Source organism: the organism of the source record quoted next, unplaced genomic scaffold (assembly GCF_019419815.1).
Source record: "Pyrus x bretschneideri cultivar Hongxiangsu unplaced genomic scaffold, Pyrus_bretschneideri_v1 Contig1, whole genome shotgun sequence".
NCBI classification, from domain to species: Eukaryota; Viridiplantae; Streptophyta; class Magnoliopsida; order Rosales; family Rosaceae; genus Pyrus; species Pyrus x bretschneideri.
Window position 1 is genome coordinate 7,785,153 of NW_025999390.1, and position 22,365 is coordinate 7,807,517.

At 40.3% G+C, this 22,365-nt stretch overlaps 3 protein-coding genes and 1 pseudogene across 6 annotated transcripts; all 4 read left to right on the forward strand.

The window, feature by feature from the left end:
- Window positions 1-622: 622 nt before the first annotated feature.
- Window positions 623-7,646, forward strand: LOC125476077 (annotated as a pseudogene).
- A 1,578-nt stretch (window positions 7,647-9,224) lies between these two features.
- Window positions 9,225-11,004, forward strand: LOC103946740 (40S ribosomal protein S11). The gene is made up of 6 exons (XM_009357521.3): window positions 9,225-9,353; window positions 9,434-9,474; window positions 9,653-9,753; window positions 10,294-10,438; window positions 10,520-10,609; window positions 10,733-11,004. The coding sequence occupies exons 1-6, from the start codon at window positions 9,342-9,344 to the stop codon at window positions 10,821-10,823; spliced, it is 480 nt and encodes a 159-aa protein (XP_009355796.2). The 5' UTR covers window positions 9,225-9,341; the 3' UTR covers window positions 10,824-11,004.
- A 1,272-nt stretch (window positions 11,005-12,276) lies between these two features.
- On the forward strand, window positions 12,277-15,021 carry LOC103946742 (flotillin-like protein 4). The gene is made up of 2 exons (XM_009357523.3): window positions 12,277-13,669; window positions 14,405-15,021. Exons 1-2 carry the CDS (start codon window positions 12,743-12,745, stop codon window positions 14,915-14,917), a joined length of 1,440 nt encoding a protein of 479 aa, XP_009355798.2. The 5' UTR covers window positions 12,277-12,742; the 3' UTR covers window positions 14,918-15,021.
- Window positions 15,022-15,257: 236 nt separating this feature from the next.
- Window positions 15,258-22,008, forward strand: LOC103946820 (flotillin-like protein 4). 4 transcript variants are annotated; one of them, XM_048591938.1, is made up of 4 exons: window positions 15,258-16,335; window positions 17,549-18,093; window positions 19,332-20,295; window positions 21,357-22,008. In XM_048591938.1, exons 1-4 carry the CDS (start codon window positions 15,406-15,408, stop codon window positions 21,951-21,953), a joined length of 3,036 nt encoding a protein of 1,011 aa, XP_048447895.1. In that variant the 5' UTR covers window positions 15,258-15,405; the 3' UTR covers window positions 21,954-22,008. The 4 variants fall into 4 exon arrangements, with proteins under 4 accessions (XP_048447895.1, XP_048447843.1, XP_009355889.2 ...); XM_048591886.1 differs by lacking the exons at window positions 15,258-16,335; window positions 17,549-18,093 and having other exon boundaries at window positions 19,362-20,295; window positions 21,357-21,474; window positions 21,562-22,008; XM_009357614.3 differs by lacking the exons at window positions 15,258-16,335; window positions 17,549-18,093 and having other exon boundaries at window positions 19,362-20,295; window positions 21,357-21,448; window positions 21,548-22,008.
- Window positions 22,009-22,365: the final 357 nt, after the last annotated feature.

The following is a 22,365-nucleotide window of genomic DNA, read 5'->3' on the forward strand; positions in this document are numbered from 1 at the left end:
TCACCCCTACTCTTGTGCTTGTAGTTCGGTAGGCGTCCATCGCCCAGGATTCAACAATCTATAATCCGAAGTCAAAGCACTTCAATCTTCGGACTCTGACGAACTTTATATATTCCGTACTCTCAAGACACAACTCGGAATTTGACACACGAAGCATGAGAGAAACAAAGTGGGGAAATCCTATTTCTCAAGAGTAAAAATTAACTCTAATTTTCTCTATATTTAATACCAATGGTTTCATGGGTTTAAATAGAATCCAATTTCTACTACTATTAAAAAGATGTAACTTTTCATCTATAAGTATACATCACTTATCAAGGAATACACCTAAACAACATAACCTTTGGTTAACAATATTTTTCATTCAACTATTAAAATTATATATTACAATATATAATTTCCAACAGTCGGAATCGACGACATAAAGCTAGCAAAGAAGGCATGGATCCTCCCCGGCCAGTCCTTCATAATCTTCGACATGTCCCCGGTTAACTATACCTTCGAAGTCCAAGCCATGAGCTCAGAAAAGCTTCCCTTCATGCTCCCCGCTGTCTTCACCATCGGCCCACGCATTGACGACATGGAATGCCTCCACAAGGCTTTTGATATATAATGCAAATGTCAACTGCTGGTGGATGTCCCAGGGCATGAGTATTTTAGTTACTTGGGGCAGAAGACACAGATGGAGGCGGCGAGTTGATGTGGCGGAGGCAAAGAAGAAGGGGGAGATAGGGTCGAAGCTTTCTATGCCGTTCCCATGGCTGACTCTTCTTCTTCCGATGGTGTTTTTTCCCTTCATCATTCCGACCACCCGAATCTTGTCCTTGTATCCAAGAAGTTGAATGGTGATAACTACACATCCTGGGCCCGTGGCATACAGCTTTCCTTGAGTGCCAAGAATAAACTTGGTTTCATCACTGGCGATATCCAAGAACCTTCTTCCTCCGACGACCCTAATGCTCACGCGGCTTGGCGTCGTTGCAATGACATGATTCTCTCTTGGCTTCTGCATTCCTTGGAACCTGACCTTCAAGAATCTGTGTTTTTTTTCACCTCTGTCCAAGCTGTATGGGATGATCTTCGCGAACGCTTCTCTCAGAGTAATGCTCCACGCATCTTCCAACTTAACCAGGAACTTGCTACAATTTCTCAAGGTTCTTCTTCTATCTCCGCCTATTTTACTCGCCTGAAAGCTCTCTGCGATGAGCTTGCTTCTTATAATGATGGCTGCACGTGCTCTTGCAATGCCAAGCATGACTGTCAACAACTCATGCAATTTTTAATGGGCCTCAACGAATCCTTTGCTGCTGTTCGTGACCAGATTCTTTTAATGAATCCTCTTCCCACTGTTCGTCAGGCCTGTTTCTCGGTGTCTCAAGCTGAAAAACAACGCTCCCTGAGCGTCCTCCGCTATGTCGATCAACCTGCTGTCATGGCTGTTCGTGGCCCGTCCCGTCCCTCCTCTGCTCGTTCTCCCCTCCACTGCACCTACTGCAATTTTGATTATCATACCCGAGACACCTGCCATAAACTTCATGGCTATCCCGTTGGCCATCCCCTCCATGGCCAAGCGTGGCGACCACCGCGCTGTGCCACTGCTTCCAGTTCTTCCTGCAGCCATGCACCTTCCAGTCCTCCCCGGCAGCCACGGTTTTCTGCTTCCCGGCCCCATAATTTCACCCAGGCCCATCACGTGCAAGGCACCCAGGCCCCCGCCTCCTCTTCTACTCCAGCGACCCACCAAGTGCACGGGGCCCAGCCCACTTTGCATGACTTGCAGCTTGCCATGCCTGACCTCTCTGCTGAGCAGCACTCCCGTGTTCTAGCTGCTCTACGTGACACCACCACCCCTCCTCAGGCCAATGCCGTGCTCACTACTGATTTTGCCCAAGGTTTGTTACCTGTCACCTCTCGTCATGGTCAATGGATTCTTGACAGTGGTGCTACGGATCATATTACTTCTTCCGCCTCATGTTTGGTTAATCGTTCTCCTTCACATTTGCCGCCTGTTTCTTTGCCTAGTGGTGCTTCCGCTCCCATTACTTTTACCGGCACTCTTCCTTTAAATTCATCAGTTACTTTGAAGGATGTTTTATGTGTCCCTAATTTCCGAGTGGACCTTTTATCGGTTGGTAAACTTACAGATGGATTATCGTGTTCCATAACCTTTTTTCCTTCTTGGTGTGTTTTGCAAGACTTGGTTTCGAAGGCGATGATTGGTGTGGGTAAGCGACGTGGCGATCTGTATTACCTTGTGGCCCTTACCTCTTCTCTCCCCACCCGTCAACCTCTCTGCAACATCATTACCATCCCCTCCTCCCTCTGGCATAGGCGTCTTGGTCACCCCTCCTCCACTCGTTTGCAAGCTTTAGCATCTAGCTCTCTTAATTGTACTTTTGATTCTAGTCATATTTGTGATGTTTGTCCGTTGGCAAAACAAACTCGTCAACCTTTTCTTTTGAGTTCAATTTCATCAACTTTCCCTTTTGCTTTAATTCATTGTGATATTTGGGGCCCGAATCGTCAATCTTCTCTTTCTGGTGCTCATTATTTCTTAACCATTGTGGATGATTTTTCTCGCTTTACGTGGGTCTTCCTCATGAAACATAAATCCGACACTCAACAATTAATTAAGGATTTTTTTGCTTATGTCACTACCCAATTCCGCACTACCATCCAATGCATTCGTACTGACAATGGTGGTGAATTTTTATCTCTTCGTAGTTTTTTCTCTGATCATGGGGTGCTTTTACAAACTTCTTGTGTTTATACCCCCCAACAAAATGGCGTTGTTGAAAGAAAACATCGTCATCTTCTTGAAACTGCTCGCGCCCTTCGTTTTCAATCCCATATTCCTATCAAGTTTTGGGGGGAATGTGTTCTTACCGCTACTTATCTCATCAATCGTCTCCCTACCCGTCTTCTCCATCATAAATCCCCATTTGAGGTTCTCTTTTCGAAAACCCCATCTTATGACCACTTCCGTGTCTTTGGTTGTCTGGCATATGCCACCTCTGTCACTCCAACCACCAAATTTTCCCCTCGGGCTCATCGTTGCATTTTTCTCGGTTATCCTCATGGACAAAAGGCCTATACCCTTTACGATCTCGACAATCACCGTATTTTCACTAGTCGAGACGTCATCTTTCACGAAACTACTTTCCTTTATGCCGTTTCTCACCCTCCTATCCCATCCTCTTCGCCTACCCTACCCATCCCACCCCCTCTGGACTTTACATATAACCCACCCTTTCCTGCCCCGACGCCTCACCCTCCTCCACCTTCCTTCCTTTCCACGCCTCCCACAGATTCCCTTGCTGCCCCATTACCCGTTCCTCCCCATGCCCTTTTACCCATGGACATCCCTACCCCCCACTACCTACCAATCCTCCCCTTCCCCGCACATCTTCCCGTGCCCATAAACCTCCATCCTATTTAAAAGACTACGTTTGCTCGCAGGTGATTCTGCCATCCCACCCATCTTCGACTTCGCAACCCGGTTCTACACAAGGTACGCGATATCCACTTTGTAATTTTCTCTCTTATCACCGTTACTCTTTCAGGCATTTTTCTTACATTAACTCTGTCAGTCAGACTGTGGAGCCTTCCTCCTTTGCCGAGGCTGCCACTGACCCTAATTGGCAACGTGCTATGACTGAGGAGTTTCAAGCTTTACATGTTAATGGTACTTGGACTTTAACTTCCTTGCCCCCTGGCAAAATTTCCATTGGTTGTAAGTGGGTGTACAAACTCAAGCACAATTCCGACGGCTCTATTGACCGCTACAAAGCTCGTTTGGTTGCTAAAGGCTTCACTCAGGCTGAAGGTATTGATTATCATGACACTTTTTCTCCTACTGCTAAGATGATTACGGTGCGTTGTCTTCTTGCTCTTGCTGCTAGTCAGTCTTGGTCTCTTCATCAGCTTGATGTTAATAATGCTTTCTTACATGGTGACTTACATGAAGAAATCTATATGTCTCCTCCTCCTGGTCTTCGGCGACAGGGGGAGAATCTTGTGTGTCGCCTTCACAAGTCACTTTATGGTCTTAAGCAGGCTTCTCGCCAATGGTTTGCCAAATTCACTAGTGCCATCATTTCTGCCGCTTTTCAACAATCCAAAGTTGACTATTCATTGTTCACTAAAAAGTCTGGTATTTCTTTCACAGCTTTGCTCATTTATTTGGAAGATATTGTGATTACAGGCAATGATGCTAGTGCCATTAATTCTCTGAAGTCTTTTCTCCGTGATCATTTTCGGATAAAAAACCTTGGTGATTTAAAATATTTTTTGGGTATTGAGGTTTCTCGTTCCAAACAAGGGATTTATATTTCTCAACGCAAGTATGCATTAGAGATTCTCAAGGACTATGGTTTTTTGGGAGCACGACCCATTGCTTTTCCTATGGATGACACAAAATTATCTGATAAAGGAGAACTTCTCAAGGATCCTGAAAAGTATCGACGATTAGTAGGTCGGTTAATATATCTCACTATCACTCGGCCGGATATCACCTATTCTGTGCATGTTCTAAGCCGTTTTATGCACGAGCCAAGGATATCTCATATGGATGCTGCGCTTCGTATTGTTCGTTATTTGAAGGCTACTCCAGGTCAAGGTTTATTATTTCGTTCTGACAACCAGACCAAGTTAACTGCGTTTTGTGATTCTGATTGGGCAGGTTGCCCTATCACTCGTCGTTCGACTACTGATATTGTGTATTCTTGGGCGGTTCTTTGATTTCTTGGCGGACGAAACGACAGAAAACCGTTTTGCTCTCTTCAGCAGAGGCGGAATATAGGGCCATGGCAGGTGCTTGTTGCGAGATAGTTTGGCTTCGTTTTTTGTTGAAGGTTTTGAACATTCCTTTGGATGGTCCTTCCATTTTATTTTGTGATAATCAAGCAGCGTTACATATAGCTGCCAATCCTGTTTTTCATGAACGAACTCGTCACATTGAGATGGATTGTCACTTTATACGAGATAAGATTGTAGATGGCACAATAGAGGCCAAGCATGTGGGTACGGCACAACAGTTGGCAGACTTGTTTACCAAACCTCTTGGGAAAGAAAAGTTTTCGGGTATGTTACGCAAGTTGGGAGTTCTTGACATCCACTCTCCAACTTGAGGGGGAGTGTTAGACAAATAAGGAATATGGTTGGAGTCCTTGTGTAATTGTATATAATATTATTCACTAGCCGTCCTACAGCCGTCAAGCCGTCCTACAGCCGTCCTACCTACACACTAGCCGTCCTACAGCCGTCAAGTCGTCCTACAGCCGTCCTACCTTGTCCTACCTACACACTAGCCGTCCTACAGCCGTCAAGTCGTCCTACAGCCGTCCTACGTTGTCCTACCTACACACTAAGACGGCTACCTTGTCCTACCTACACACTTGTATCATGTATATATATCCTTGTAATCTTGTAGAGAAATATAATGAAAAAAAGCATTCTCTTCCATCTCTTCCATTTTTCCACATTCACGTATCAATAACAAATATATTTTTTAGCCTACATACCTTTTTCTACAATTAATACGGAGACGAAGATTTTTAGGACGAAGAGGGAGGGAGAGGAGAAGATGGAGGGGATTAGGACAAGGACGCAGGTGAAGGTGTTTGAGAATGTGAGGGAGGCTGAGGTGGCGGAGGCCGATGCTGATCTGATGAAGAAGAAGGCCGGGTGGACCAAGGAGGCGCACGTGGCGGAGGTGGAGGCTTCGAAGGCGGTGGCCTTAAGGGAGGCGGAGTTGCAAAATGAGGTAGAGAGGATGAATGCCTTGACTAGGAAGGAGAAGCTTACGGCTGAGTTATTGACTGAGGCCAATGTTGAGTATGAAACCAAGGTACGTCCTGTGGTCTTCTGTTTTCTTACTAAACAAAGTAAAATTGAATGCACATATGCAAATTAAGTTGGTAATCCTACAGAAATGTTTTCTAGTCTTTCATCTTTAAATTTAAAATTAATCCTGAGATTAAATGAAGTGTTTTTAATGTTTACTCTCAACCTTTAGTATTAAATTTAAAGGTGAATCAGAAGTGGCCATTAATCTTTGAACATTGGTGACTAAGAGAATAATAATCATATTTACGCAGCTATGAAAAAATATGTGACCAAAATCACAATATTATGCTATATATAGTTGATAATTTATGTGTAAATACGCATGAAGAACAATACAATGATAGATTGACGATTGTTAAATTTGGTTTAATACTGTAACATTAGTGCATTGATTTATCATTTTCATATGTTTTGTGTTGCATCGTAATCATGAGCTTTGAAAATAGGTGAAATAGTAATAAGGGCTTTTACATTTTCTAAGGAAGCTGTAACTGTTTAACCTAACTTCAAAGCTTATGCATGATTGGGATCCAACACAAATATGGAGTAACAGATGAATGCCTGTTTGTACCTTAAGGTAGCTCGATTAGTTTTTCTTTTCTTTTCTGATACTGGTAAGTGGTAGCTTTATTAGTTGCTTCTAGTTTAATTTTGCGTAGATTTTATTCCATTCCATTGAGATATGATAATCTAGAGAGCGAGCATAAAACTTGAAGAACTTATATATGTTGACTTTTGGAGGATTAATTGATTTGTAGCAGCTTCTTTTCACTTTTATGTACTGATGCAGCAAGTTTAGAATTGCTTCCCCATATTAATTATAATTCGGTGGGAGAATGTTTTGAAATGATTTAGTTTACAAATTTTGTTTCCTTAACATTACACTAACTAAAAACAGTTTTAACCATGTTTTTGTGACTTTTTTATGCTTACATATTCAAAAAGCGCTTTTAAGTATTTTCTAAAAGTATGCATTTGAAATTTTAATAAAAGTTTTGTTGTGATTTCTATGAGCAGAGGGTATCATGTTATATTATTTGCACTTGAGAAATAAGTTAGTTTCATGCACTTTTATGTACTAATGCCTGATAAGGCTTTACTTTTCTCGTATTACAATTACATGTATGCACAAAAGCTTAGTTTAACAATTTATTAGCATAAAGCATAAGATCAAAGCTTGATTTAACACCATATTCATATGTGAAACAAAGGTGCAATCGGCAAATTCGGAGTTCTACAAAGAACAAAAAGCTACGGATGCAGTTCTTTACCAACGAGAGAAAGAGGCTGAGGCACAAAAAGCAACTGCAGAGGCACAACTCTATGCCCGTCAACAAGCTGCTGATGGAGACTTTTATGCCAGGAAAAAAGCGACGGAGGCAGAGCTCTATGCTAGTCAACAAGCTGCTGATGCAAAATGTTATGCAAGAAAAAAAGAGGCTGAGGGACTCATGGCCCTCGGACACGCCCAAGGCACATATCTGCTCTCTCTTCTGGACCCAGTCGGAGGCAACTATGCAGCTATCAGGGACTTTATGATGATCAAGAGTGGCATGCTTCAAGAAGTTGCTAAGATCAATGCTGAAGCGGTGCGTGGTCTAAAGCCAAAGATTAGCGTTTGGACTAATGGCTGCGGGGAGAGTGGTGCCAATGGGGCTATGAAGGAGATTGCTGGTGTTTACAAGGCGTTGCCACCACTGTTCAATACAGTTCATGAACAAACTGGCATGAAGCCACCGGCTTGGATGGGCACTTTGTCCAATTCTCCTACCACCAACTCGACTCTCGATAGCAACTGAACTCTGAATTGTGTTCAATCGAAAGTACTACATCACTGTCGGATCATGGACTATCATGCATTAATTTAGAGCTAATGATATTGCAGATTTTCTTGTATTTAGTGATCAGTGAGAATTTTGTTTTAGTGACTGATAAGAAGTATTTGTTGGTGTTTCTGAGTCTCGCGCGGATGTATATATTATATATAGGGAATGGTAGCCTTAAGCACGCTTGGATCTCTACCACGGTAACTTCTCTGGGGCCATGCCACCCTCCCTCTCCAACCTTTCCAATCTTAAAATTCTTGTAAGCAATAATTTCTCGAAACAATGCTTGAGTCAGTCATCCACACGTGAGTGGACAAAGAATATATCTCAGCCACCGCTGATCCATGTCAGATCAGTATACTCCAACAATTCTATCAAACAAAATCACTCATTTACGTGAAACACACAACCATGCTGTTATATAAAACTGAGTGCACTAAACTAGCATTAATTAGGAGATTACAGTACACCCTTAAATTATAGGACAGATAATATTCTAATAACATTTGTAATTTTATGAAAAGATCAAGTAATTTTATTTATTAAAAAAAAAAAGGAAAAAGAACGGGTTTTGAATAGTTCAAATGAAAATGCTAAGGGATATTATAGTTGACCACATAATACGGAGCAGCTATTATCCTCTACTCTACTGTTACGAGAAATTTTTAGTTTTGACGGGAACATGGATGGTGCATCCTGTTTTTATGTAAGTGGTGAAAAATTTTAATTTTTAAGTTATCAACCTTTTAACACATATCCCACCATTTATATAGAGACACGTGTGTATCATCTCGTGTGACGGAATCTCTCTTAGTATTACTCATACTGCAAATTAATAGGTCAATTAGCAGTTTATCCGATTCCAACTACTAATTAAATAGTGAAATCCTTGGTTTGTTATATTTCACTGGTCTCCTTCCTATATTTGAGGTCTAATTACAATGAGAAACTATATATTCGGAGGAGTCACAAGTCCATCCAAACCCTAACTCTTGTTGGTGATTATATGGGAAAGAGTAGTTAAGGTTTTGGTATTTTAAATCTAAGGGAACTAATGAAAAAGGTTTGAAAATTTTGAGTTTTAATAATAAACATAAAATAAAAGACAAAATGAATAGTATCAGGATTGATTTTTTAGTGTAAAAATATGATTTTTCGTTAAAATGAACAGTATCGTGTACTTTTCATTATAATTCCTTTAAATCTATTTTATATTTCATATGAAGAGTGCTTAATATGTATTTTGTGGCTTTTTAGTATGGTGGAAAATTTTAATATAACCAATAGTTAGGTTGTAATAATATATGTAATCACATAAATTATATATTACGGTCAAATTAAACCGGTACATTTATATTAGTGAGTATAACGTTTTTCTTCAACTTACTATATTTCAAATTCAAACTCTAATCATCATATTGTTCGTAACAATAACACCCATAAAAATACAATTAACAAGAAGGGTACACTGGTCAATCTGCAAATAGATAAAAATCATGAAAAGTTCTGCTGCGGAGGTGTAGAAATTTAACTGACCCAAGGATATTTTAGTCATTACATCAACTAGGGTTTCCGCATATATTCGCCCCACTCTTAGGGTTTTGTTGCTCATTCAGTCTCTCTGTTTACGGCGTCGGCTTCCACCACTCTCCTCGAACCAGCTCCAAAATGGCGGAACAGGTAGATCCCTCTCTCTCCGACGTCTCTCTCTAACTTTGCCGTTTTCTGAATCAATCTGTTCGTGCTTGAATTTGTTGCAGACCGAGAAGGCTTTCTTGAAGCAGCCCAAGGTTTTCCTCAGGTAACCAATTGATTTCAAAATATCATATTTTTCGAGCTGCTTAGATCCGATTTGGTTCGTGGTTTCGTTCATCTGCTTCTGCTGAAATCAATTGGTTCTTCTTATTTATTTTATATAATAACATGAATATTAAGATTAATGGGTATATAATATATGTGGATATTATGAATTTTTACAGCTCAAAGAAGACAGGGAAGGGAAAGAGGCCTGGAAAGGGAGGCAATCGCTTCTGGAAGAGTGTTGGGTTGGGATTCAAGACCCCCCGAGATGCTATCGAAGGTATATTTTAATCTCTTGTTTTTTCTCTGTTTACTTTTACGATTGTTGTTTTTCATTTTTTTTTGGTTTTTGTTTGCTTTAAATTGTTATCTAAAGAGCTATTTTCCTACTTTTTATTAGATTATTTGCATTGTCAAGCATTTGGGCTATGTTGTTTAATTATTATCCATGGACCCCTGATTGATTGAACTCGTGTAATGTGTACAAATTTATCATCTTTTTTAAGCTGAGACTAAAGTTCGGATATCTAGATGATGAGTAATATCTTACAACTGTGATACTTCGTGTTCTTTGGTGGGATTGTAGTATCGTCTCAGTTCATTTGCTTGTACTATAACTTAGAGATGCCGTGGAATGCTTTGAAATTTATTGTTGCTTGTTGCCATTTGACATGTACATTTGATGATCCAGTGAGTTGAGTGATGTCAGGAGTTGAATAATGCTTGAAGTGGTTTTGTATTTGTAAATGGTAGAATGATGTGTTATTTGAAGTTTGGTGGTCATATTTTACATGAAAGAACTGCTTGCATGTTACTGCAGGAACATACATTGACAAGAAGTGCCCTTTCACCGGCAACGTCTCCATCAGGGGTCGTATTCTCTCTGGTACTTGCCACAGTGCCAAGATGTCAAGGACCATTATTGTTCGCCGCAACTACCTTCATTATATTAAAAAATACCAGAGGTGAGGCTAAATTACTATGAGAAAGTGAAGTTCTGTTCTGTTTCTTAACAAGAGGATAATTAATTTTTCACTTATTTCTAGATATGAGAAAAGGCACTCAAACATTCCGGCTCACGTTTCACCTTGCTTCCGTGTGAAAGAGGGAGATTATGTCATTATTGGCCAGTGCAGGTTAGATTTTATGCATGTTGCTTATTAAACTATTACGATTGGTTTCTTATGCTTTAGTTTGTTTTACCCATTAGTCGTCAATTTATCTTTTGTTTAATCAGTGATTCTCTCTGAATTTTGTAGGCCATTGTCAAAGACAGTGAGGTTTAATGTGTTGAAGGTGACTCCAGCCGGTTCATCTGGAACTGGGAAGAAAGCATTCACTGGAATATGATATCTGAGAAGAATGTTAGTTTTACTTTTGTGCAAGAAGTGCATTTAGATTGAGCTACTCTTGACAGATGAACTGTTTTTTGGCATTTTATTTACTTTTAAAATATTCGATCCGTGTACGGTGAATTAAGGTTTTTGTTGAACCATTATCATGAATTTTACTATCCCTTTATCATTTTGTATTCATATTGTTGCGATGGTGTGGGTGACGGGTCTCCGCCAAATTGATTGCCAATTTAGTGCAGTCAATTATTTAGTAGCTAGTCTAGTGCCATGCTACTGCCATCGCTTTTATACCGATATTTCCAACCGTCGTCATGGGTATGTTCTTTTAGATCGTTTAGTGTCGAGGATTGAATTTGAATTTGATGGGAACACTCGTATCATTTATGGTACGTATGAGGGTAGAGGATGTAGACATGAATGATTTTTTGTTTTGAGGGAGTTTTAAGGAGTTAGACACGAATGAAACTTTAATCTTTTTTGTTTTGCATGCATCGACCTTCAAGTTGGATGAGTTTCTCGTCTCATTTTCTTCAATATGCCTTGATTTTTCAGTTATGAATTTTGTTTACAAATTTGTCGGCGTAACGATTCCAATAGTTGGTGTTGGTAGGGAATGCTGCACATCCAACTCCTTTCCCAAGGTGTTATGCCTTGTGTCTTTTGTTCTCCAAATCCAATTGTTCTATATAAATACAGAGGAACGCTGCATAGATCAAATTTGTTGATTAAATTTATAAATTAAATGATGTGTCAGTGTCATCAATAAGAAATAAACATGTTTATTGAAGATCATCAACTTTCATATCATATAGTTTAAAGATTTAGTCTTTGGACCAGGTGGACGAATTGTCCGCACACGAAAAAGTTCCAATCTCACCATCTCTCTTTTCTCTCTTTTTACTTGAACGGTTGTAATTAAGTTACATTAATAATTTATATTGATTTTTATATATAGACAATGGGACACAAATGAGTGTTAAGAGGAGAGGAGGGAAGAGGATGATCCCAAAAAAGTGGCCATATGCAACCTCTTGGAATGATATGGTATATATGCCAGTTTTCCGAGGCCGTACCGTAAGGGCAAAATCCAATTGTCTAAGACGCAACCCTACAAGGGAAGTCTTCGGGGCGAGCCTTTGCAAAATTCGTACATCAAAATAACAAAAAACAAAACAAAGCATATATACACAAGACATTAAAACGATCAATGCCCCTATGACAACCATGAAAAGTTTCAAATTTGACAAAAATTTAGCGCAGAAAAGTCGCTTAAATAACTACAAATTTTTTGCTTAAATGAATTGAGGGACCCTAGTTTGTCCGTACCGTACGGCACCTCTTCTAATGGTTGCCTTGCCAGCTGCATTTGCCAATATGGTAACGAGAACGACCTCAACAAGAACAAAATTGTAACGGACACACAACCAAAAACTAGATAAACTAAAGAATTTGCCAAATTTGTCAATTGAATCACGTTGTCTTGTAAGTCATGGCAATCATGTCGTGTTTTCCGTGTTTGCGTCGTTTTTTGTGACATATTTGATATCTTAACAAATTATGTTATGTTAAATCCGTTAAAATGAATGGGTGATACAATCCGATCCGAAATCGATCCGTTGACGTCTTGTATTGAAAAAAAAAAAAACATTTAAAAGCTAAGAATGAAGGAAAGAAGAAGCAAGTAGCATGCAATTTCCTCTGAAGTGACAACCCATTTTTCTCCATTGACATTATCAAAGCAAGGTTTACCCAAAATTCCAAGTCGATACCAGCTTCGAAGTAACCGTTGAGAAAATTGATATCAGCTTACATAAATTATTTCTCTTGTGCATTTCTCTATGTATAAATACCTCTGATCCTTTCCCTTCACTCATACCATATCTCTTGCCATTGCTTAAGTAAACAAGAACTAAAATGTATAGAGTTGCAAGCCCTTCAGAGTATCTGGTGATCACGGGGGTCGGAATCGACGATATAAAGCTAGCAAAGAAGGCATGGATCCTCCCCGGCCAGTCCTTCATAATCTTCGACATGTCCCCGGTTAACTATACCTTCGAAGTCCAAGCCATGAGCTCAGAAAAGCTTCCCTTCATGCTCCCCGCCGTCTTCACCATCGGCCCACGCATTGACGACATGGAAAGCCTCCACAAGTACGCCAAGCTCATCTCCCGCCACGACAAGCTCTCCAGCCACGTCAAAGAGCTTGTCCAGGGAATCATAGAAGGCGAGACGCGTGTTCTCGCAGCCTCGATGACCATGGAGGAGGTGTTTAAGGGGACCAAAGAGTTTAAGCAAGAGGTGTTTGGGAAGGTTCAGTTGGAACTTAACCAGTTTGGGCTTTTGATATATAATGCAAATGTCAAACAGCTGGTGGATGTCCCAGGGCATGAGTATTTTAGTTACTTGGGGCAGAAGACACAGATGGAGGCGGCGAATCAAGCAAGGGTTGATGTGGCGGAGGCAAAGAAGAAGGGGGAGATAGGGTCGAAGCTGAGGGAGGGGGAGACATTGCAGAACGCGGCTAAGATTGACGCGGAGACTAAGATATATGGGACGAAGAGAGAAGGGGAGGGGAGGATGGCGGAGATTAAGGTGAAGGCGGAGGTGAAGGTGTATGAGAATGTAAGGGAGGCTGAGGTGGCCGAGGCAAATGCTGAGCTGGCGAAGAAGAAGGCCGGGTGGGCGAAAGAGGCGCAGGTGGCGCAGGTGGAGGCTGCAAAGGCAGTAGCATTGAGGGATGCGGAGTTGCAAACGGAGGTTGAGAGGATGAATGCCTTGACTATGACGGAGAAGCTCAAGGCTGAGTTTTTGAGTAAGGCCAGCGTTGAGTATGAAACAAAGGTGTCTAATTTTATGTGACGATCTACTATTTAAACTCTAAAATAGTCATCATGCATTCTTTTATAACGAAAAATTTACAAAATACAAAATGACGAATCCTCATAATTATAAACAATTCCTTTTTTTCCATTAAATTCCTCTAAACTTTCTTTTATTTTTTTATTAATTCTAGTTAGTTCATCATTTCTTATCTTTCTACTCTTAAATCTCGCTTAAGTTAACTGAGTAGTAATTAATCTGGATGAGATATCTATCTAATCCTCTGTATCTTATACTATTGATTACTATTGATGTCTGGTTTATCTCTTAATCTCAATTTTCTTTGGTATGTTCTTGAAGCTTCTCAACATGAGTTGGTGATACTTGGTTTTGGAACATATAACTCATCTATATGATGTTTTGGTTTAGAATTTATTAGACGCACTCTAACATGAAATCTTGAGTCTGCCACTGTCTCACATTATGTCAGTTAATTAACAAACAAAATACATGCATATTTTTTACTCCTCCACTATCTCAACCTACATTATCTAATTAACAAACTAAATACATGCATATTGGAGTTTCAAAAGTCTTTTTTTTTTTTCTTCTTCTTTTTGTTCTTTTTTTTTTTTTGTTGATAAGACATATTCCTTCGCTTTGCTTATATCCATTAATTCCAAATCCATATATAGATTAGTAAAGTTTATTGTGTCAAAGCTTTATCTAACAACAGTGTTTATAAACAAATTAAAGGTACAAGAGGCGAATTGGGAGTTATACAACAAACAAAAAGCCTCAGAGGCAATTCTTTACCAAAGGGAGAAGGAGGCAGATGCCAAAAAGGCATTGGCAGAGGCAGAATTCTATGCACGTCAACAAGCTGCCGATGGAGAATTTTATGCAAAGAAAAAAGAGGCTGAGGGACTCATGGCCCTTGGACAAGCTCAAGGTGCATATCTACGTCACCTTTTGGATGCAGTTGGAGGCAACTATGCAGCCATGAGAGACTTTATGATGATCAATAGTGGCATGTTTCAAGAAATTGCTAAGATCAACGCCGAGGCCGTGCACGGGCTTCAGCCGAAAATCAGCATTTGGACTAATGGCGGGGGAGAGGGTGGTGATGGTGGTGCAAATGGGGCTATGAAGGAGATTTCCGGAGTTTACAAGATGTTGCCACCGTTGTTCAAGACGGTTCATGAACAAACCGGCATGTCGCCTCCGGCTTGGATGGGCACTTTGGACAATTCCCATTCTAGCAACTAAACTCTCAATTGAGTTAAGAGTACTTTTACCAATCTCAGATTCTTCTGTGTCTCACGTGTTTAATAATTGTGAGAAATATATGTGGGATTTCAAATTTGTATATAGTTTTTTGTGGAATGAATATATTATGTACACTTACTGCATTTTTTCATATCATAATTACGTGGCCTATATTAAATTAAAAATGAAATGTAAAAGAATATGTATTAAGAATTCAAATGACGATTCTGATTCGGAGGAGCTATTATCGCTACTTCGATCGAAATTGTGTTACTCATCACTGGAAGTACCAACTGCAAATTAATAGGTCGGTTACACAACTTACGCCCAAGATCTCAAATCATGACCCTTATCGCTGTTTTTGTTGAACACCCAAATCCTAATAAAAACCCTAGCTAGTCCTATTACTGCTTCTTTCGTCTTAGTTCTCAAATCATAACCCTCATCTCTGCTGCCTTCAAACAAAAGAACAACGTACGTACGCGACCATGTGGTACAAAGTTGCGAACGCTTCAGAGTATCTAGTGATCACCGGCGTCGGAATCGACGACATCAAGCTTGCAAAGAAGGCATGGATTATGCCCGGCCAAACCTGCACCGTCTTCGACATGACCCCCGTCAACTACACCTTCCAAGTCCAAGCCATGAGCTCGGAAATGCTCCCCTTCACCCTCCCCGCCGTCTTCACCATCGGACCCCGCACCGACGACATGCCCAGCCTCCACAAGTACGCCAAGCTCCTCTGCCGCCACGATCAGCTCTCCAACAATGTGAGAGACCTTGTCCTGGGCATCATCGAGGGTGAGACGCGGGTTCTCGCTGCCTCAATGACAATGGAGGACGTGTTTAAGATGACAAAAGAGTTTAAGGAACAGGTGTTTGACAAGGTACAGTTGGAATTGAATCAATTCGGGCTGTGGATATACAATGCAAATGTCAAACAGTTGGTGGACGCTCCGGGGCAAGAGTATTTTAGTTACTTGGGGCAGAAGATACAAACGGAGGCGGCGAATAAGGCTAGGGTTGACGTGGCGGAGGCGAAGAAGAACGGGGAGATTGGGTCGAAAGAGAGGCAGGGGCTGACGCTGCAGAACGCGGCCAAGATTAATGCGAAGACGAAGATTTTTAGGACGAAGAGGGAGGGAGAGGAGAAGATGGAGGGGATTAGGACAAGGACGCAGGTGAAGGTGTTTGAGAATGTGAGGGAGGCTGAGGTGGCGGAGGCCGATGCTGATCTGATGAAGAAGAAGGCCGGGTGGACCAAGGAGGCGCACGTGGCGGAGGTGGAGGCTTCGAAGGCGGTGGCCTTAAGGGAGGCGGAGTTGCAAAAGGAGGTAGAGAGGATGAATGCCTTGACTAGGAAGGAGAAGCTTACGGCTGAGTTATTGACTGAGGCCAATGTTGAGTATGAAACCAAGGTACGTCCTGTGGTCTTCTGTTTTCTTACTAAACAATGTAAAATTGAATGCACATATGCAAATTAAGTTGGTAATCCTACAGAAATGTTTTCTAGTCATTCATCTTTAAATTTAAAATTAATCCTGAGATTAAATGAAGTGTTTTTAATGTTTACTCTCAACCTTTAATATTAAATCTAAAGGTGAATCAAAAGTGACCATTAATCTTTGAACATCGTTGACTAGCTAGGAGAACAATAATCATATTTACGCAGCTATGAAAAAATATGTGACCAAAATCACAATATTATGCTATAAATAGTTGATAATTTATGTGTAAATGCGCATGGAGAACAATACAATGATAGATCGACGATTGTTAAATTTGGTTCAATACTGTAGCATCAGTGCATTGATTTATCATTTTCATATGTTTTGTGTTGCATCGTAATCATGAGCTTTGAAAATAGGTGAAACAGTAATAAGGGCTTTTACTTTTTCTAAGGAAGCTGTAACTGTTTAACCTAACTTCAAAGCTTATGCATGATTGGGATCCAACACAAATATGGAGTAACAGATGAATGCCTGTTTGTACCTTAAGGTAGCTCGATTAGTTTTTCTTTTCTTTTCTGATACTGGTAAGTGGTAGCTTTATTAGTTGCTTCTAGTTTAATTTTGCGTAGATTTTATTCCATTCCATTGAGATATGATAATCTAGAGAGTGAGCATAAAACTTGAAGAACTTATATATGTTGACTTTTGGAGGATTAATTGATTTGTAGCAGCTTCTTTTCACTTTTATGTACTGATGCAGCAAGTTTAGAATTGCTTCCCCATATTAATTATAATTCGGTGGGAGAATGTTTTGAAATGATTTAGTTTACAAATTTTGTTTCTTTAACATTACACTAACTAAAAACAATTTTGACCGTGTTTTGTGACTTTTTTATGCTTATGTATTCAAAAAGCGCTTTTAAGTATTTTTTGAAAGTATGCATTTGAAATTTTAATAAAAGTTTTGTTGTGATTTCTATGAGCAGAGGGTATCATGTTATATTATTTGCACTTGAGAAATAAGTTAGTTTCATGCACTTTTATGTACTAATGCCTGATAAGGCTTTACTTTTCTCGTATTACAATTACATGTATGCACAAAAGCTTAGTTTAACAATTTATTAGCATAAAGCATAAGATCAAAGCTTGATTTAACACCATATTCATATATGAAACAAAGGTGCAATCGGCAAATTCGGAGTTCTACAAAGAACAAAAAGCTACGGATGCAGTTCTTTACCAACGAGAGAAAGAGGCTGAGGCACAAAAAGCAACTGCAGAGGCACAACTCTATGCCCGTCAACAAGCTGCTGATGGAGACTTTTATGCCAGGAAAAAAGCGACGGAGGCAGAGCTCTATGCTAGTCAACAAGCTGCTGATGCAAAATGTTATGCAAGAAAAAAAGAGGCTGAGGGACTCATGGCCCTCGGACACGCCCAAGGCACATATCTGCTCTCTCTTCTGGACCCAGTCGGAGGCAACTATGCAGCTATCAGGGACTTTATGATGATCAAGAGTGGCATGCTTCAAGAAGTTGCTAAGATCAATGCTGAAGCGGTGCGTGGTCTAAAGCCAAAGATTAGCGTTTGGACTAATGGCTGCGGGGAGAGTGGTGCCAATGGGGCTATGAAGGAGATTGCTGGTGTTTACAAGGCGTTGCCACCACTGTTCAATACAGTTCATGAACAAACTGGCATGAAGCCACCGGCTTGGATGGGCACTTTGTCCAATTCTCCTACTACCAACTCGACTCTCGATAGCAACTGAACTCTGAATTGTGTTCAATCGAAAGTACTACATCACTGTCGGATCATGGACTATCATGCATTAATTTAGAGCTAATGATATTGCAGATTTTCTTGTATTTAGTGATCAGTGAGAATTTTGTTTTAGTGACTGATAAGAAGTATTTGTTGGTGTTTCTGAGTCTCGCGCGGATGTATATATTATATATAGGGAATGGTAGCCTTAAGCACGCTTGGATCTCTACCACGGTAACTTCTCTAGGGCCATGCCACCCTCCCTCTCCAACCTTTCCAATCTTAAATTCTTGTAAGCAATAATTTCTCGAAACAATGCTTGAGTCAGTCATCCACACGCGAGTGGACAAAGAATATATCTCAGCCACCGCTGATCCATGGCAGATCAATATACTCCAACAATTCTATCAAACAAGATCACTCATTTACGTGAAACACACAACCATGCTGTTATATAAAACTGAGTGCACTAAACTAGCATTAATTAGGAGATTACAGTACACCCTTAAATTATAGGACAGATAATATTCTAATAACATTTGTAATTTTATGAAAAGATCAAGTAATTTTATTTATTAAAAAAAAAAGGAAAAAGAACGGGTTTTGAATAGTTCAAATGAAAATGCTAAGGGATATTATAGTTGACCACATAATACGGAGCAGCTATTATCCTCTACTCTACTGTTACGAGAAATTTTTAGTTTTGACGGGAACATGGATGGTGCACCATGTTTTTATGTAAGTGGTGAAAAATTTTAATTTTTAAGTTATCAACCTTTTAACACATATCCCACCATTTATATAGAGACACGTGTGTATCATCTCGTGTGACCATCACATTGAAAAATCTCTCCTAGTGTTACTCATACTGCAAATTAATAGGTCAATTAGCAGTTTATCCGATTCCAACTACTAATTAAATAGTGAAATCCTTGGTTTGTTATATTTCACTGGTCTCCTTCCTATATTTGAGGTCTAATTACAATGAGAAACTATATATTCGGAGGAGTCACAAGTCCATCCAAACCCTAACTCTTTATTTAAGGGATAGTGTTTAAAGGTGATTGAATTATTAATTAGGTTTCGACGTCCCTAGCATTACCTATAAAAAAAACCCTAGCTAGTACAATTACAGTTAAAATTTTCGGCCAAGATCTCAAATCCTAGCCCTAAGCACTGCTGCCCACAAACAAAGAACAAAGAACAAAGAACAAGGAACGTACGTGCGTAACCATGTTGTGGTACAGAGTTGCGAACGCTTCAGAGTATTTAGTGATAACCGGAGTCGGAATCGATGACGTCAAGCTTGCAAAGAAGGCATGGATTCTGCCCGGCCAATCCTGCAGCGTCTTCGATATGTCCCCCGTCAACTACACCTTCGAAGTCCAAGCCATGAGCTCCGAAAAGCTCCCCTTCATCCTCCCCGCCGTCTTCACTATCGGTCCCCGCGTCGACGACGTGCCCAGCCTCCACAAGTACGCTAAGCTCCTCTGCCGCCACGATCAGCTTTCCAGCCACGTCAAAGACCTCGTCCAGGGCATCATCGAGGGCGAGACCCGCGTTCTGGCCGCCTCGATGACGATGGAGGACGTGTTCAAGGGGACCAAAGAATTTAAGAAAGAGGTGTTTGACAAGGTTCAGTTGGAATTGAATCAATTCGGGCTTTTGATTTACAATGCAAATGTCAAACAGTTGGTGGACGTCCGTGGGCATGAGTATTTTAGCTACTTGGGGCAGAAGATACAGATGGAGGCGGCGAATAAGGCTAGGGTTGATGTGGCGGAGGCGAAGAAGAAAGGCGAGATAGGGTCAAAAGAGAGGGAGGGGTTGACGCTGCAGAACGCGGCCAAGATTGATGCAGAGACGAAGATTTTTAGGACGCAGAGGGAGGGAGAGGGGAAAATGGAGGAGATTAAGACGAGGACGGAGGTGAAGGTGTTTGAGAATATTAGGGAGGCTGAGGTGGCGAAGGCCAATGCTGAGCTGGCAAAGAAGAAGGCTGGGTGGGCAAAGGAGGCGCATGTGGCGGAGGTGGAGGCTTCGAAGGCGGTGGCGTTGAGAGAGGCGGAGTTGCAAAAGGAGGTGGAGAGGATGAATGCCTTGACTAGGACGGAGAAGCTTAAGGCTGAGTTATTGACTGAGGCCAGTGTTAAGTATGAAACCAAGGTGCGTCTTCTGCTTGTTTCTTTTTCCTTCTAAACAAATAAATTGAATATATATAGATGCAAATTAATTGGTGTCATATTTTCGGATTGGGATGAAAAAGTTATGTTAACTAGTGTTATTTGATCATAATTTACTAAGGATAATACTTGTTTATTTTATTTTTTGATGATCCCATTCTCCTACGTACAAATAGAAATTTCATATAGTCGAACCATTGAATTTCTTAATCTTCATTTGAAGATATCCTTACCAAAAATCATTATTTAGTCATCCAAATGTATTACTTATTACCTAGCTACATCGTTGATTTATTGTAGTATTATTCCAATATGCTTGTTTTTTTAATAGCAATCTGAGCTCTGAAATTCGGTGAAACTTTAACATATAAGGTAGCTTTTTAATTAACTTATTACTTTGCTTTAAGGTTTATTCTCTCATTGCACCTTTGACAGTGTAGAGAGTTTTAGTAAGCACAAATGCACAAAACCAGGGTGTCTAAATTGCAGGATTTATGTATGTGTGTGTGTGTTATATATGTCTTACTTTTCGAGTTTTATTTGCACCATTTGTGGCATAGGTTCTTGCACTTTTTATCTAAAATGCATGTATTAGTATGAGCTGATTTTGAAGTGCATGTATTGGTCTCCTTGTATTAATTACAACACCGACATGTTTAAAAATGTTTTTGAAATGACTAAAAGCGTTTTCACATAAATATTGAAGTTACTAAGGAGTTATGTCAGATAACTAGAAGTGCACTTTTCATGCTTTGGGAAGGTACTTCAAGAAGCACTTTCAAGTTTCAATCTTATGACTTGTTTGCAGAAGAATTTGATAGCAGGGACCCCAAACATGCCGACTAGGGTTAAAGTGCATTGCATAACTTATACATGTGGACACATGGAGTATTATTTGCACACACGAGAAATTAAGTTCGTGCACTTTTTATGTACTAACTATAGAGCATATATACATCGCTTCACTTTTCTTCTATTACTATTACATGCATGCATATAAGATCAGAGCTTGATTTAGCACCATTATTCATATGCGAAACAAAGGTGCAATCGGCAAATTCGGAGTTCTACAGAGAACAAAAAGCTGCGGATGCAATTCTTTACCAAAGAGAGAAAGAGGCTGAGGCACAAAAGGCAACTGCAGAGGCACATCTCTTTGCTCGTCAACAAGCTGCCGATGGAGACTTTTATGCGAAGAAGAAGGCGACAGAGGCGGAGCTCTATGCTCGTCAACAAGCTGCTGATGCAGAATGTTATGCAAAGCAAAAAGAGGCTGAGGGACTCATGGCGCTCGGACAAGCCCAAGGCGCATATCTACGCTCCCTTTGGGATGCGCTTGGAGGCAACTATGCAGCCATGAGGGACTATATGATGATCAACAGTGGCATGTTTCAAGAAATTGCTAAGATCAATGCTGAAGCCGTGCGTGGTCTTCAGCCGAAGATTAGCATTTGGACTAATAACGGTGGGGAAGGCGGTGACAGTGGTGCCAACGGCGCTATGAAGGAGATTGCTGGTGTTTACAAGGCATTGCCACCATTGTTCAATACAGTTCATGAACAAACTGGCATGAAGCCACCAGCTTGGATGGGCACTTTGTCCAATTGTCCTTCCACCAACTCGACTCTCGATAGCAACTGAACTCTGAGTTGTGTTCCATCAAAAGTACTACCATCTAGCCAAGATGGTACATGTGATCAGTTGAGATGATATAAATAGTTTCGTGTTTATTTGCTGTTCTTTTATTAGTTAATTGCTATTTTATTTGTTGACAGTGATATTATTTGCATAACCAGTTGGTCCATGATACATGTGTGGAATCTTTTTGGTATTTGCTTAATTATTCGGGTGCAAAATATATGCCTGCTCTGCTTCGACTATTTTCTCTAACATGCTAAAGTTAATATGGATGACCAAACAGTTTTCATATCAAATATTTTTTTTTAGATACTATATCTAAATGATAAGAATAAAAATAAATGATTTTAATTATAACATTTGTACAATAAAATAATGACACTTTAAATAGTATGTGGACTTTCCTTCTTATTGG

Coding starts and splice junctions, on each gene's coding strand:
- LOC103946740 (XM_009357521.3), top strand. Junction 10,439..10,519: donor TATATTAAAAAATACCAGAG/GTGAGGCTAAAT, acceptor ACTTATTTCTAG/ATATGAGAAAAGGCACTCAA. Junction 10,610..10,732: donor GTCATTATTGGCCAGTGCAG/GTTAGATTTTAT, acceptor TGAATTTTGTAG/GCCATTGTCAAAGACAGTGA.
- LOC103946742 (XM_009357523.3), top strand. CDS start 12,743: ATGTATAGAGTTGCAAGCCCTTCAGAGTATCTGGTGATCACGGGGGTC. Junction 13,670..14,404: donor GCGTTGAGTATGAAACAAAG/GTGTCTAATTTT, acceptor AACAAATTAAAG/GTACAAGAGGCGAATTGGGA.
- LOC103946820 (XM_048591938.1), top strand. CDS start 15,406: ATGTGGTACAAAGTTGCGAACGCTTCAGAGTATCTAGTGATCACCGGC. Junction 16,336..17,548: donor ATGTTGAGTATGAAACCAAG/GTACGTCCTGTG, acceptor TATGAAACAAAG/GTGCAATCGGCAAATTCGGA. Junction 20,296..21,356: donor GTGTTAAGTATGAAACCAAG/GTGCGTCTTCTG, acceptor TGCGAAACAAAG/GTGCAATCGGCAAATTCGGA.